This window comes from Plecotus auritus (assembly GCF_963455305.1).
Source record: "Plecotus auritus genome assembly, chromosome: 15".
Taxonomy (NCBI): Eukaryota; Metazoa; Chordata; class Mammalia; order Chiroptera; family Vespertilionidae; genus Plecotus; species Plecotus auritus.
The window spans coordinates 128920-143031 of NC_137781.1; the positions used below are offsets into that span (position 1 = coordinate 128920).

At 55.3% G+C, this 14112-nt stretch overlaps 1 protein-coding gene across 1 annotated transcript in view; it reads left to right on the forward strand.

Moving 5' to 3' along the window:
* Positions 1-2532: 2532 nt before the first annotated feature.
* The window catches only part of ADAMTSL3 (ADAMTS like 3), a gene marked incomplete at both ends in the record, with an annotated part of 163338 nt that continues 151758 nt past the window's right edge, over positions 2533-14112 (forward strand). Inside the window, 1 exon segment of the mRNA XM_080651713.1 lies at positions 2533-2601. Within this exon segment, the coding sequence (XP_080507839.1) occupies positions 2533-2601 (69 nt within the window).

A 14112-nucleotide genomic window follows, 5' to 3' on the forward strand; every position in this document is an offset into this window, starting at 1 on the left:
CCCCCAAAAACCCTCCTCGGGTCTGGAGGATGCGGAGAGGGACGTCCCAGGCTCTGCGCGGGCGGAGCGGCCTCTGGAGTGATTTTGGGGGGACTTTCAGCTTTGGGGGGTCCAGGTAAAACCGGCGGGAGGCAGCCGGAAGGTCCCGCAGGTTGGCCGCGCGGGTCGCGAGCGCCTAAATGGCCGGAGGTGGGGGGGAGGGGGGGGGGAGCAAGCGACGTGCCCGGCGCTGAAGGTGGGCGCGGGGAGCCGAGGCCGTGCGCCCCGGACGAAGGGGCCAGCGAGCCGGTGAGGGGCGCGCGGTCCCCGGCCTGGCCCCCTCCCTGCAGCCGGGAGCCGCCGCCCCGGGTCGGAAGCGGCAGCACATTTGCGGATCGCATTAGGCCGGGCCCGTAATGCTTTCTCCAGATGGAGCGGAGCCACCGGCCCGCCCCCGGACACCGGCTCGGCCAAGGCGCCCGCGGGGCCAAGCGCGAGGCGAGGTGGCTGCGGCTTCTCCAGCCTCCGCTCAGGCCGAGGCTGTGACTGCGCGGGGGGCTCTGGCATAACCCCAGGCACCCTCCCGGGGGCGCAGGGCCCCGCCGGCTCGCCCTCCCTGCTTCTGTGGCTGCCCCTTGGGGCTCCCTGTCGCCTGGTGGGGAAGTCTGGAACCTTCAGACTACTGCATTCCGGCCTGGAGTGGCCGCGCTCTTGCTGTGCAGCCTTAGGCAGGTGCCTGCCCCTCTCTGGGCTGGCTTCCTTGGCCTGAGACGCGTTGTGTGTGTGTGTGAATCCTCACGCGAGGGTATTTTCCCATTGATTTTTAGGGAGAGTGGAAGGGAGAGGGAGAGACAGAGAGAGGCCTCCATGTGAGAGAAACATGGATGGGTGGCCTCCTGCAGGAGTCCTGACCAGGGCTCACCCAGCCAGGGAGGAGCCTGCAACCTCGGTACCTGCCCTTTGGCCCACAGGCGGACGCTCTATCCGCTGAGCCACACCGGCCAGGGCTGCCTGACACTCCTTTTTGCCTGAAGCAGCAGGGAGCTGGCAGGTGCCCTTACCCTTGGCTTCAAGTCGGCTTCCTGAGTCGACTGCCAGTGGCCACACCCGCTGCTGACGGTTAAGCTGGAAAGAGGCTGGTGTGTAGACGCCTGGGCTTCTGGAAGGCAGCGGCATGGGCTGCACGCGGGAGGGAGGCCCAGCTGCCCCCGGACGTGATGAGGACGCATCCTAGAGAGATCCTGGCTGGTGTGGCTCAGTGGATAGCGCGTCGACCTGCGGACCGAAGGCTCCGGGTTCGATTCCCGGCCAGGGCACGTGCCTGGGTGGCAGGCTCCATCCCCAGGATGGGGTGGGCGGGAGGCAGCCGACCCATGATTCCCTCTCATGATTGATGTTTCTCTCTCTCCCGCTCCCTTCCTCTCTGACATCAATACAAATCCTCCTATATAATAAAAGGCTAATATGCAAATAGACCGCGTGGCGGAATGACCAGTTGCTGTGATGCACACTGGCCACCAGGGGGCAGACGCTCAATGCAGGAGCTGCCCCCTGGTGGTCAGTGCGCTCCCACAGGGGGAGCGCCGCTCAGCCAGAAGCCGGGCTCGCGCGGTGAGCACATTGGCGGTGGCGGGAGCCTCTTGCGCCTCTGCTGCGGGCGGGCGGTAAGGAGCTGGGGTCCCGGACTGAGTGAGGGTGTAGGCTAGGCCCGTGGTGGGCAAACTGTGGCTCGCGAGCCACATGCGGCTCTTTGGCCCCTTGAGTGTGGCTCTTCCACAAAATACCATGGCCTGGGCGAGTCTATTTTGAAGAAGTGGCGTTAGAAGTTTAAGTTTAAAAAATTTGGCTCTCCAAAGAAATTTCAATCATTGTGCTGTTGATATTTGGCTCTGTGGACTAATGAGTTTGCCGACCACTGGGCTAGGCTGAGGGACACCACCCCCAGTGCACGAAATCTCTTGCATCAGGCCTCTAGTATATTATAAATCTTATATAATAAGGAGCTAATATGCAAATGGCCGTCGCGCCCTTGCACCCTCGCAGCTGGCCTGGGGACCTGAGGCCGGGTTGGGGGACCAGAGGTCGTGCCCCCCGTCCTGCAGGGCTTAATGGGTGTGGGGCCGGCTGGGTCTGGGTCTCGTGTGATTTCGAGGCGCACACGGGTGGGTGGGGACTTGACTCTGGTTCCCGCAGCGCGCCCCAGACTCTGACAGGAGGGAGATTTTCATATACATCTGACTAATCTTCTTTCATCTCTGACACTTCTATTATAGAGAAAGTGCAAATAGCAATATTAAATTATTTCCTCTAATTAATTCCCTTTTAATGTGCATGGATTTCGTGCACTGGGCCACTAGTAAGTAAATAAAACAGAACTTCCGAACCATTTAAAAAAAAGGCAGCCCCATCCTGGACCCACACAGACCTGGCCAGTCTCCCTCTGGTGGGTCTGTTACGTCATGGGAGCGGGACCCGGGGCCAGAGCCCCTTGGAAACAGACCATTTCCTCTTCCGTAGGCTCCACGTGAGACCCCCCCAGGGACGCTGGCCCCCATGGCTTCCTGGACGAGCCCCTGGTGGCTGCTGGGGTGGATGGTGTTCAGGCACTCGGCACTCCTGCAGGTAGGTACCAGGGAGGGGAGAGGAAGGGGCGGGGGGGGGCGGCCTCGGTTTCTGTGGGAGCGTCATTCTCTGTCACCTCCGATGGGCTGTGATGTGTGTGTGTGTGTGTGTGTGTGTGTGTGTATGTGTTTAATAATTCTTTATTGTTGAAAGGATTACAGATGTCCCCTTTTCCCCCCATTGACCCTCTCCAGCGCCCCCACCCCCACACCGGCCTTCACCACCCCACTGTCTGTGGCCAGGGGCCATGCATACATACATACATACATACATACATGGTCTTTGGGTGATTACCTCCTACCCACCGCCCTCCCCCGCCTTCCCTCCGAGATCCCACACTCCGTTCCGTGTTTCCGTGTCTTTAAATCCCTCGTTACTACGACACCAAAGAGAATGTACCCTTCTCTCACCTCCAGCGAATGGGATTTCAGGCTGACCTGCCTGTAGGAGTCACCCATATCCCCGGGGACCCCTCTGAGGCCTGAGCCGGGGCCTGGATACCTCTGTGGGTCCCACGTGCCAGTGGTGACTTGGGGCTGTGACGGAGTGGGGGTCTGGATGTGCCCCATAGAGGCTGGGCGGGTAGAGGCCCGGCTCCCAGGAATGGGCAGAGCTCAGGGCCCGCCTTCGCTCGGCCACTCTGTCCGTCCTCTGAGTTGACGTCGGTCGGCACATACCACGCTGTTTTGCAGTCTTTATTTTATTTTATTTTATTTTATTTTATTTATTTTTTTAAAACTGTTACTAGGCCAAGATTTATTGTTAGCTGTCTTTTTTAAAAATAGATTTTTATTGATATCAGGGAGAAAGGGAGAGGGAAAGAGAGATAGAAACATCGATGATGAGAGAGAATCATGGATCGGCTGCCTCCTGCACGCCCCCCACTGGGGATCGAGCCTGCAACTCGGGCATGTGCTCTGACGGGGAATCGAACCCGGGACCCTTCAGTCTGCAGGCCGATGCTCTATCCCCTGAGCCACACCGGCCAGGGCTGCAGTCTTTTCTTTCGACTCCTGTCTTTCCCGCTGGACTGGGAGGACCCAGCTCACCTCTTGCACCCTCCTTCGCCGACAGGGCCGGCTCACAGGAGTGACGCTAGCATTGCCTGCGAGACAGCAGGGAGTGGTGGAGACAGTGGCCAAGTGGCTGGGCAGGCTTCACCCGTGCAGAGCCAGCTCCCCTCCCCTCCCCTCCCCTCCAGCGGCTCCTCAACGGTGGGGCACAGGCCCGTGACTGCCAGATTTTCCGGTTTCTCCAGGTAGCTGGGCCATCCGGAGGGCCTAGGAAGCCCCCTCGTTCATAAAGCATGGAACGGCAGACAGATGTGTTTGTGGCCTAGCTAGGGTCAAGAAGTTTTTGTCTCAGGTATGAAGGTGTAGGACACACACATCTCAGGCAATGTTGTGTCCTGAGGGGTGCCGATAGCCCACACGGCATCTTGTGTGACTGGAGCAGGCTAGGCCTTACCGAGTCCTGTGTGAATAGAACAGGCTAGCCCATATGTGTCCTGTGTGAATAGAGCAGGCTAGCCCATACGTGTCCTGTGTGACTAGAACAGGCTAGCCCACATGTGTCCTGTGTGAATAGAACAGGCTAGCCCATACGTGTCCTGTGTGAATAGAGCAGGCTAGCCCATATGTGTCCTGTGTGAATAGAACAGGCTAGCCCATACGTGTCCTGTGTGAATAGAGCAGGTTAGCCCACATGTGTCCTGTGTGAATAGAGCAGGCTAGCCCATACGTGTCCTGTGTGACTAGAACGGGCTAGCCCACATGTGTCCTGTGTGAATAGAACAGGCTAGCCCATACGTGTCCTGTGTGAATAGAACAGGCTAGCCCATATGTGTCCTATGTGAATAGAGCAGGTTAGCCCACATGTGTCCTGTGTGAATAGAGCAGGCTAGCCCATACGTGTCCTGTGTGAATAGAGCAGGCTAGCCCATATGTGTCCTGTGTGAATAGAACAGGCTAGCCCATACGTGTCCTGTGTGAATAGAGCAGGCTAGCCCATATGTGTACTGTGTGAATAGAACAGGCTAGCCCATACGTGTCATGTGTGAATAGAGCAGGCTAGCCCATATGTGTCCTGTGTGAATAGATAGCTAGCCCATACGTGTCCTGTGTGAATAGAACAGGCTAGCCCATATGTGTCCTGTGTGAATAGAGCAGGCTAGCCCATACGTGTCCTGTGTGAATAGAGCAGGCTAGCCCATATGTGTCCTGTGTGAATAGAACAGGCTAGCCCATATGTGTCCTGTGTGAATAGAGCAGGTTAGCCCACATGTGTCCTGTGTGAATAGAGCAGGCTAGCCCATACGTGTCCTGTGTGAATAGAGCAGGCTAGCCCAGAGGCTCAGTGGCCTGTGTACCCTCAGTGTCTAGCAAAGGGCCTGGCACGTAGTAGGAGCTTTAAGGTCTGTGAAGCGAGCATGCACACATGCAGAGAGGTTCCCTGGGTGCGCTGATCGCACCCCTCAGCCTCTGGGACTCTGTTTCCTAGCCTCTGGCAGCTCCAATCTGTGATTCCCGTGACTCATGTGAACCGCTTAGCGACGTCCATGTTTTCTGTCCTCGTCCCTTATGACCCGTGCTTCTCCACGATCCCAGTTCCATAGATGCCTTCTGGCCTGGCGGTGGGGCTCAGGGGCTGAGCACTGACCTAGGAACCAGGAGGTCAGGGTTCGATTCCAGTCAAGGGCATGGACCTCGGTGGCAGGCTCCTCCCCGGCCCGGACCCTGTTTGCGGTGTGTGCAGGAGGCAACCGATCAATGTGTTTCTCTCACATCGATGTTTCTGTCTCTCCCTCTGTCTTGTGCTCTCCCTAAAAATCAATGGGAAAATATCCTCGGGTGAGGATTAACCAAAAAGAATTTTTTTAAAAAATAAAAGTAAATAAAATGAGAACGTGCTGTGAGGCAGTCGGTTGACTGCTGGCCAAAGGCAGTGTCTGCCCAGCTTGGATCCCTCATAACCTCGTCTGGACTTTTCCACCTCCGTGAGCTCCCATGTCAGGGCGTGTGTGTGCACAGAAGGTCGTAAAAGGAGAGGCCAGGCCTGCCGTCTTTTTTAAATATATTTCTTTATTGATCTCGGAGAGGAAGGGAGAGGGAGAGCGAGAGAGAAACATCCATGATGAGAGAGAATCATGGATCGGCTGCCTCCTGCACGCCCCACGCTGGGGATGGAGCCTGCAACTCGGGCATGTGCCCTGACCGGGAATCGAACCCGGGACCCTTCAGTCCCAGGCCAGTGTCTTCATCACCCACAGTGCCCATGGTTCGACTCCCTGCCCCCACCCCTTCTGGGCCTGTCACTCACCCCTCTCTGCACCTCACTTTTCCACATCTGTAGCAGGGAGGGGCTGTCTACCTCATAGAATTGCTTGGAGCAGTTAAACCATTGTGACATGAAAAAAGGTAACCAACAAAATCACACAAAACCGGGGTCTAGCTCCTAATGAGTGGATAGTACATGTTCCCCGCTCTGAACGGCCTGTCATTCCGCTGGGAACCTCTAGAGGGCGCTTGCGAGGAATCGCCTGTAATTCCTCTGCAAAGCTGCAGGGGGCACTCTAGAGGCATCAATCCAGGAGAGGGGGTGGGGAATTGCCTGTAATTCCTCTGCAAAGCTGCAGGGGGCACTCTAGAGGCATCAATCCAGGAGAGGGGCGGGGCCTGATCTTCTGGGGGTGGGGCCTGAAGGTGTGGGCGGGATCGGCCAGAAAAGGCCCACCTTGGGCCCCTGTCCCACCCAGAGAGTTCTGGTGAAGGTCCCCGGGCCCTGCCCATGGGTTATCTCCTTAGGGACAGCCTGGGTGTGACTCACAGCCAGCTCCCTGAGCCTCCTGGGGATTTGGGGGTTTGGGGGTCTTCCAAGGTGTTCTTTAGTATGTCTCATGTGTTATTAGTGCTGCCATGAGGTGGCTGGTAGAGCATTAATACACGTGTGAGGGGCCTGGCCAGTGTGGCTCAGTGGCTCAGCATCGACCTATGACCAGGAGATAGTGGTTTGATTCCCGGTCAGGGCACATGCCCGGGTTGCAGGCTAGATCCCCAGTGTGGGGTGTGCGGGAGGCAGCCGATCCATGAATCTCTCTCATCTTTGATGTTTCTCTCCCTTTCTCCCTCTCCCTCTCCCTCTCCCTCTCCCTCTCCCTCTCCCTCTCCCTCTCCCTCTCCCTCTCCCTCTCCCTCTCCCTCTCCCTCTCCCTCTCCCTCTCCCTCTCTCTCTCTCCTTTCCTCTCTGAAACAAAAATCTATACTAATAAAAGGGTAATATGCAAATTGGTCACAACGCCCTCACAGTAACAACTGAACAGCAGGCTGCCTGGGGCGACCAGGCCAGCAGGGGGGTTAGCGAGGGATGACCAAACGACTGACCAGCAGGCTGTGTGGGGTGACCAGGCTGGCAGAGGGGGGCAGTGAGGAGTGACCAGGCCAGCAGGGGGGCAGTTGGGGGCAACAAGGCTGGCGGGGGGGGGCACTAAGGGGCGATCAGGCTGGCGGGGGGAGCAGTTAGGGGTGACCAGGCTGGCGGGGGGGGCCCTAAGGGGCGACCAGGCCAGCGGGGGGGGGGGCAGTGAGGGGTGATCAGGCTGGCAGGCAGAGGCGGTTACAGGTGATCAGGCTGGCGAGGGGGCAGTTAGGGGCAATCAGGCTGGCAGGCGGGGGAGTTAGGGGTGACCAGGCAGGCAGGCAGGTGAGCGGTTAGGAGCCAGCTGTCTGAAATTGTGAGAGGGATGTCCGACTGCCCCTGAGGGGTCCCGGATTGGAGAGGGTGCAGGCTGGGCAAGGGACACCCCCCTCCCAGTGCACGAATTTTGTGCACTGGGCCTCTAGTAAATAAATAAAAGTAAATAATAAATAAATAGATAAATAAACAAATAAATAAATAAATAGACATGTGACCAGGACTACCGGTTCTGGCCTCGGCGACTGTGCGTTCGTTGGTCCTGGCCTCGTGTTGGAAGTGTTGTTTTAGGTGGTTCTTTTGCTGTGGTCTGGCCTTCGTGGTGTTTCTGTCCAGTGTGGCTGTCATCCTGGCAGAGGTCGTGGTATTCGTAGCTCTTACCTCGTGTTGGCTCTGCCCTTGGGGGCACTTCTTCCACTTCCCACACCACAGAATTAATGCCAACCATCAGGGGTCACTCCAGCCAGCTCCTTTCTTTTGTTTTTATGTACATTTCTTAATTGCAGAGATGGAGGGAGAGGGAGAAGGCAATCTCCGTCCATTTCCTCTTGAGTGCGTTGGGTCCCGCGGAGCAATGGTTAGACTGCCAAAAACACCTGTACTGGCCTTTTACAGGAGCTGCTTGTGCCACCAACTAATTTGTGGTAGGACCTGGTTATTATTATTACTGTTATTATTACTAGAGGCTCATTGCAGGAAGATTCGTGCAAGAATAGGCCTTCCTGCCCCTGGTTTCGCTCCCGGCCACCTGGGAGCCGGCCAGTCCTTGCTCCCGGACAGAGCACCACCCCTGTAGCTCCCTCCGCCGGCCCCCCTCCCCTCATAGCAGGTGTCCCGCCCCTCCCAGCCGCTCCGTCACTGCATATGCAAATTAACCCGCCATCTTTGTTGGGTTAATTTGCATATTCACTCCTGATTGGTTGTGGGTGTAGCAGAGGTATGGTCAATTTACATGTCTGTCTATTATTAGGTAAGATTATTATTATTTGGTATTTTTTGGTATCCTTTTTATCTGCTTCTCTCCTTACTCTCATATGCATGGTCTCCATATCTTCTTAAAACATTTTTAAAATATATTATTAATGATTTCAGAGAGGAAGGGCAAGAGAGATAAAGAAACATCCATGATGAGAGAGAATCATGGATCAGCTGTCTCCTGCACGTCCCACACTGGGGACCGAGCCCACAACCCAGGCATGTGCCCTGACTGGGAATTGAACCGTGACCTCCTGGTTCCTAGGTCGATGCTCAACCACTGAGCCACACCGGCTGGGCCGTATCTTCTGATCCTCCCACAGAACTCCCCAGCCACGTTCTGTGGCACTTCCTTGCCGCCGCACCCTGTCCACGGAACAGGTTTAAGCGAGGGACAGTGGGTTGAGCTCATTGTCATCGATTGACTTTCTGTGTCTAGAGGCGCTGACCACTAGCCCATGACTCAGGCAAATAAAATATTTAAATTGTAGAAAAGTGGAAGTGAATCCGTGGGATGGGGGGAGAGAGAGAGAGTGGAAAATGCAAAATCCCTTGAGGGTTTTTTTTTTTTTAGAATTTTTTTTAAAATATATTTTATTGATTTTTTACAGAGAGGAAGGAAGAGTGATAGATAGTCAGAAACATCGATGAGAGAGAAACATCGATCAGCTGCCTCCTGCACACCTCCCACTGGGGATGTGCCCGCAACCAAGCTACATGCCCTTGACCGGAATCGAACCTGGGACCCTTCAGTCCACAGGCTGACGCTCTATCCACTGAGCCACACCGGTTTTGGCTCCCTTGAGGTTTTGAGCCAGGTTGAAGGGACTCATGAAGGTGAAAATTCGCCCTGGTCCTGGGAATTGGCTGGGCATGTTGGAAGGAGGAGTTTCCGGAGGGAAGGCGTGGATGTCGAAGGAGAGGAAATGAATGACCCGTTGGAGAGAGAAACTGGATCATGGGTTGTTGATTTTTTTTTTTAATGTATTTTTATTGATCTCATAGAGGAAGGGAGAGGGAGAGAGAGAGAAACATCCGTGATGAGAGAGAATCCTGAATCGGCTGCCTCCTGCACGCCCCTACTGGGTATCAGGCCCACAACCCGGGCATGTGCGCTGACCGGGAATCGAACCCGGGACCCTTCAGCCCGCAGGCCGAGGCTTATCCACCGAGCCACACCAGCCAGGGTGGTCTGTTTGTTTTTTAAGCAAAGTGAACATTCAGTATAAAAAGTATATCCCCCAACGGGAAGCAGCCAGGAGAAAATGAGGGATTAGAGACACAAGAGGAGCCCAACCGAGTGGCTCAGGGGTTGAGCATCGGCCTTCGGGCTGAAGGGTCCCGGGTTCAATTCCCGCTCAGGGCACAGCCTGGGCTGCAGGCTCGATCCCCAGTGGGGGGCGTGCAGGAGGCAGCCGATCCAGGATTCTCTCTCCTCACTGATGTTTCTCTCTCTCCCTCTCCCTTCCTCTCTAAAATCAGTTAAAAACAAACACGAAAAGATACAAGAAAGCCCCAACCGGTGTGGGTCAGTGGATAGAGCGTCGGCCTGCGGACTGAAGGGTCTCGGGTTTGATTCCCAGTCAGGGCACATGCCCAGGTTGCAGGCTCCATCCCCAGTGGGGGGTGAGCAGGAGGCAGCCGATCCATGCTTCCCTCTCATCACTCCTGTTTCTCTCTCTCCCTCTCGCTTCCTCTCTGACATCAGCTGAAAACAAACACGAAAAGACACACGAACGGAAACACCCGTGCCAGGCCCGCGCTTTGTGAGGGACAGAGGAGGCTGGTGCCCCTGCCCGGCCCACGGATCCTGGAGCCCATCCCGGGGCCGAGCGCGCTGCTTATGGAAACCACATTTCAGGGCTTACGGCTGTCACCGCGCCGGGTTTATTTTTACAGAAATGCTAATTTCCATAAATAGCATGGCAGCATCAGGCCTTTTCCTCTCCAAGTATTTTATGCAATGCCTCTCTGGAATTCGTCAGCTCAGAGCGGCTCGGCCTGTGTGCGTGTGCGTGTGTGTGTGTGTGTGTGTGTGTGTGTGAGAGAATGTGTGTGTGTGTGTGTGTGAGTGTGAGTGTGTGTGAGTGTGTGAGTATGTGTGTGTGTGTGAGTGTGTGTGTGTGAGTGTGTGTGTGTGTGAGTGTGTGTGTGTGTGTGTGTGTGAGTGTGTGTGTGTGTGAGTGTGTGTGTGTGTGAGTGTGTGTGTGTGTGTGTGTGAGTGTGTGTGTGTGAGAGTGTGTGTGTGAGTGTGTGTGAGTGTGTGTGTGAGTGTGTGTGAGTGTGTGTGTGAGTGTGTGTGAGTGTGCACGCCCGAGTTCATCCGGCCCGTCCCCTCGACGGGCTCCCAGCCTGCAGTTAGACACGGCACGGCCTTTTACCGAGAACCCTAGGAAAACAAGGCGGAAGAACTCTGTGTGATGAATAAAAGCAGCTTGGCTGTCAGAAAGGGCTCTGAAGTTCTCCCCACTCTCTCTCCTGAAATTTCCATTACGTTTCCCCCTCCCCCTGATTTCAAAACAGAAAACTTGCCCTGGCTGGTGTTTCTCAGTGGGTAGAGCGTCGGCCTGCAGACGGAGGGGTCCCAGGTTCGATTCCCAGTCAAGGGCACGTGTCGGGGTTGCAGGCTCGATCCCCAGTGGGGGGCGTGCAGGAGGCAGCCAATCTATGATAGTCTCTCATCATTGGTGTTTCTATCTCTCTCTCCATCTCTCGTCCTCTCTAAAATCAATAAAATACATTAAAAAAAAATACACTGAGTGGCCAGATGATGATGATCTCTGAATGCATAATAATCTGGCCACTCAGTGTGTATCCTATAGAATAAAAGGCTAATATGCAAATGGTCCCCTCCACCAGGAGTTCGACCAGCAGGCAGGCCGGCCAACCGCCCATGTCCCCTCCCGCTGGCCAGGCTGGCTGGACCCCACTCATGCATGAATTCATGCACCAGGCCTCATATATATATATACACACACACACACACACACACACACACACACACACACACACACTCTGAGTGGCCAGATTATTATGCGTTCAGAGATCATCATCATCTGGCCACTCAGTGTATATTTAAAGAAGAGACATAAAACTTATTTATTATAAACACGTGGTGGAGCTCATTGCCATAGCTTCATAGGAAAGGACAAAAATGGGGGGGAAGTCACCTTCAATTCTATCAGTTGTTAGGATTTGGGGGTATTCATTGATTATTTATTTATTTATTTATTTATTTATTTTTGTTAATCCTCACCGGAGGATATTTTTCCATTGATTTTTAGAGAGGGTGGGAGGGAGAGGGGGAGACAGAGAGACACATCGATCAGTTGCCTCCTCCACGAGCCCCGACCAGGGCCCAGGCCAGGGAGGAGCCTGTGACTGAGGTGCGTGCCCTTGACCGGAATCGAACCCGGAACGCTTCGGTCTGTAGGCCAACACTCTATCCACTGAGCCACACCAGCCAGGGCCTTCAACAACTTTTTAAAAAATATATATTTTTTTATTGATTTCAAAGAAGGGAGAGGGAGAAAGAGATAGAAACATCAAAGATGAGAAAGAATCATGGATCGGCTGCCTCCTGCACGCCCCCTAGTGGGGATCGAGCCCACAACCCAGGCATGTGCCCTTGACTGGAATCGAACCTGGGACCCTTCAGTCCACAGGCCGACGCTCTATCCACTGAGCCACACCGGCCAGGGCTTGGCAATGCCTGTGGTCGCCCTTCCCTCACGTGGAGAGAGAAGGGGAGACGTGTGGGCTTGGAGGCGGGTCCGAGGCGCCTTGTCTGTTCATCGAAATTCCTTTCAGTGCAGATGCTTCCTTCCTGCCTGGGACCCAGCGCCTCCTCCCTGGAGCCCGCCTCCCCGGTGGGGGGCTCTCTGACGGAAGTGTGGTTCCCTGGCCGAGCATCGACCTAGGAACCAGAAGGTCACGGTTCGATTCCCAGTAGGGCACATGCCCAGCTTGGGGCTCCATCCCCAGTGGGCAGGGGGAGGGGGCACAGAGGGGGCATGGGGGAGGGGTGGGCAAGAGACAGCCCATCAATGATTCTCTCTCATCATCGATGTTTCTCTCTCTCCCCCTCCAACCTCTCTGAAATCAATAAAAAATATACTTAAAAAAATAAATAAATAAGAAGTAAAATCTCTCCTCCCCCCCGCCCTCTCCGCATCTCCCTGCTGGGCCAGAGGAGAGGCCAGGTCAGGATCTCAGGCGTGGTGTCTGGGGGACACAGGTGCCTCTGTGTTGTGACATTTTCTATGTGTGTGGTTTTTTTAAATCCTCACCTGAGGATGTTTTCCCCATTGATTTCTACAGACAGTGGAAGGGAGGGAGGAGGAGGGGAGAGAGAGGAACATCAATATTGAGAGAGACATCGATTGGCCGCCTCCCGCTCCTGCCCCTCCCCCAGCTGGGGAACCTACAACCGAGGTCCGTGCCCTTGACTGGAAATCAAACCTGGGACCCTAGCCCTGGCCGGTGTGGCTCAGTGGAGAGAGCGTCGGCCTGCAGACTGAAGGGTCCCAGGTTCGATTCCGGTCAAGGGTATGTACCTTGGTTGCAGGCACATCCCCAGTAGGAGGTGTGCAGGAGGCAGCTGATGGATGTTTCTCTCAATCCCTCTCCCTTCCTCTCTGTAAAAAATCAATAAAATGTATTAAAAAAAAAAACAACAAAAACAAAACCTGGGACCCTAGCCCCGGCCGGTGTGGCTCAGAGGAGAGAGCGTCGGCCTTCGGACTGAAGGGTCCCGGGTTCGGTTCCCGGTCAGGACACAGGCCCGGGTTGCAGGATCCATCCCCAGTGGGGGGCGTGCAGGAGGCAGCCGGGACCTGTGCCTCCCACACCTTTGCTCACTCCGCAGGCCTTGCCTCTTGGACGGAGCCCAGTGGCTGTGAGCGGACGCCCTCCAAGCCCCCTTTTCACCGACGGGAGGCCGGGCTGGGGCAGGCTCCTTGCTCACAGCTTTGGGGGGGGGGGGGGGGGGCTCCGGGCTGCCCACACTGTGAACACCCTCGGGATGCATTAGCAGCTTCAGCGGTCACAGCCAGGAAAGCCAGGGGCACGGGGTGGGGAAGGAGTCCATGGGGGCCGACGGCCAGGCCCCTGCAGGCTCTGCTTAGGCCCGATGTGAGGAGGCCTGTCCCTTAGCCGTGGCCTCTATGCACCTGGCTGATGACCTCTGATGCCTGGAGGGTCTTAGCAACGTCCTTAGCAACCTGACACTTTTTAAATTTATTTTTCTAAGGAGTGACTTTTTATTTTGTGAATCCTCACCCGAGGATATTTTTCCGTTGATTTTCAGAGAGAGTGGAAGGGAGAGGGAGACAGAGAGGAACATCCATGTGAGAGAGACACATTCATGGGTTGTCTCCTGCACGCGCCCCAACCAGGGCCCAGGGCAGGGTGGAGCCTGCAACCCAGGTCCGTGCCCTTGACCCGAATCGAACTTGGGACCCTTCAGCCCACAGGCTGACGCTCTATCCACTGAGCAACACCGGCCAGAGCTTCTTTTTCTTTTTGTAGAAAGATTTTCCAACCTCAGAGAGAAGCGGGGCCGGTGTGGGGTGGGGGGTACCAGGGGGAGAGGGAGGCGGGTAAGATATCAAGCAAAGAACTTGTATGCATGCATATTAGCATAACCAATGGGCACGGACATTGGGGCGGTGGGGCTTGTCCTGGGGGGCAGGAGTGGCAGGGTGGGGGGTCAATCGGGGAAAAAGGAGACATATGTAATACTTTAAACAATAGAAAAAAAATTTAAATATATTTTTTTTATCAATTATTTAGAGATCGAGGAAAGGGGAGGGAGAGAGAGACAGAAATATCCATGATGAGAGAGAA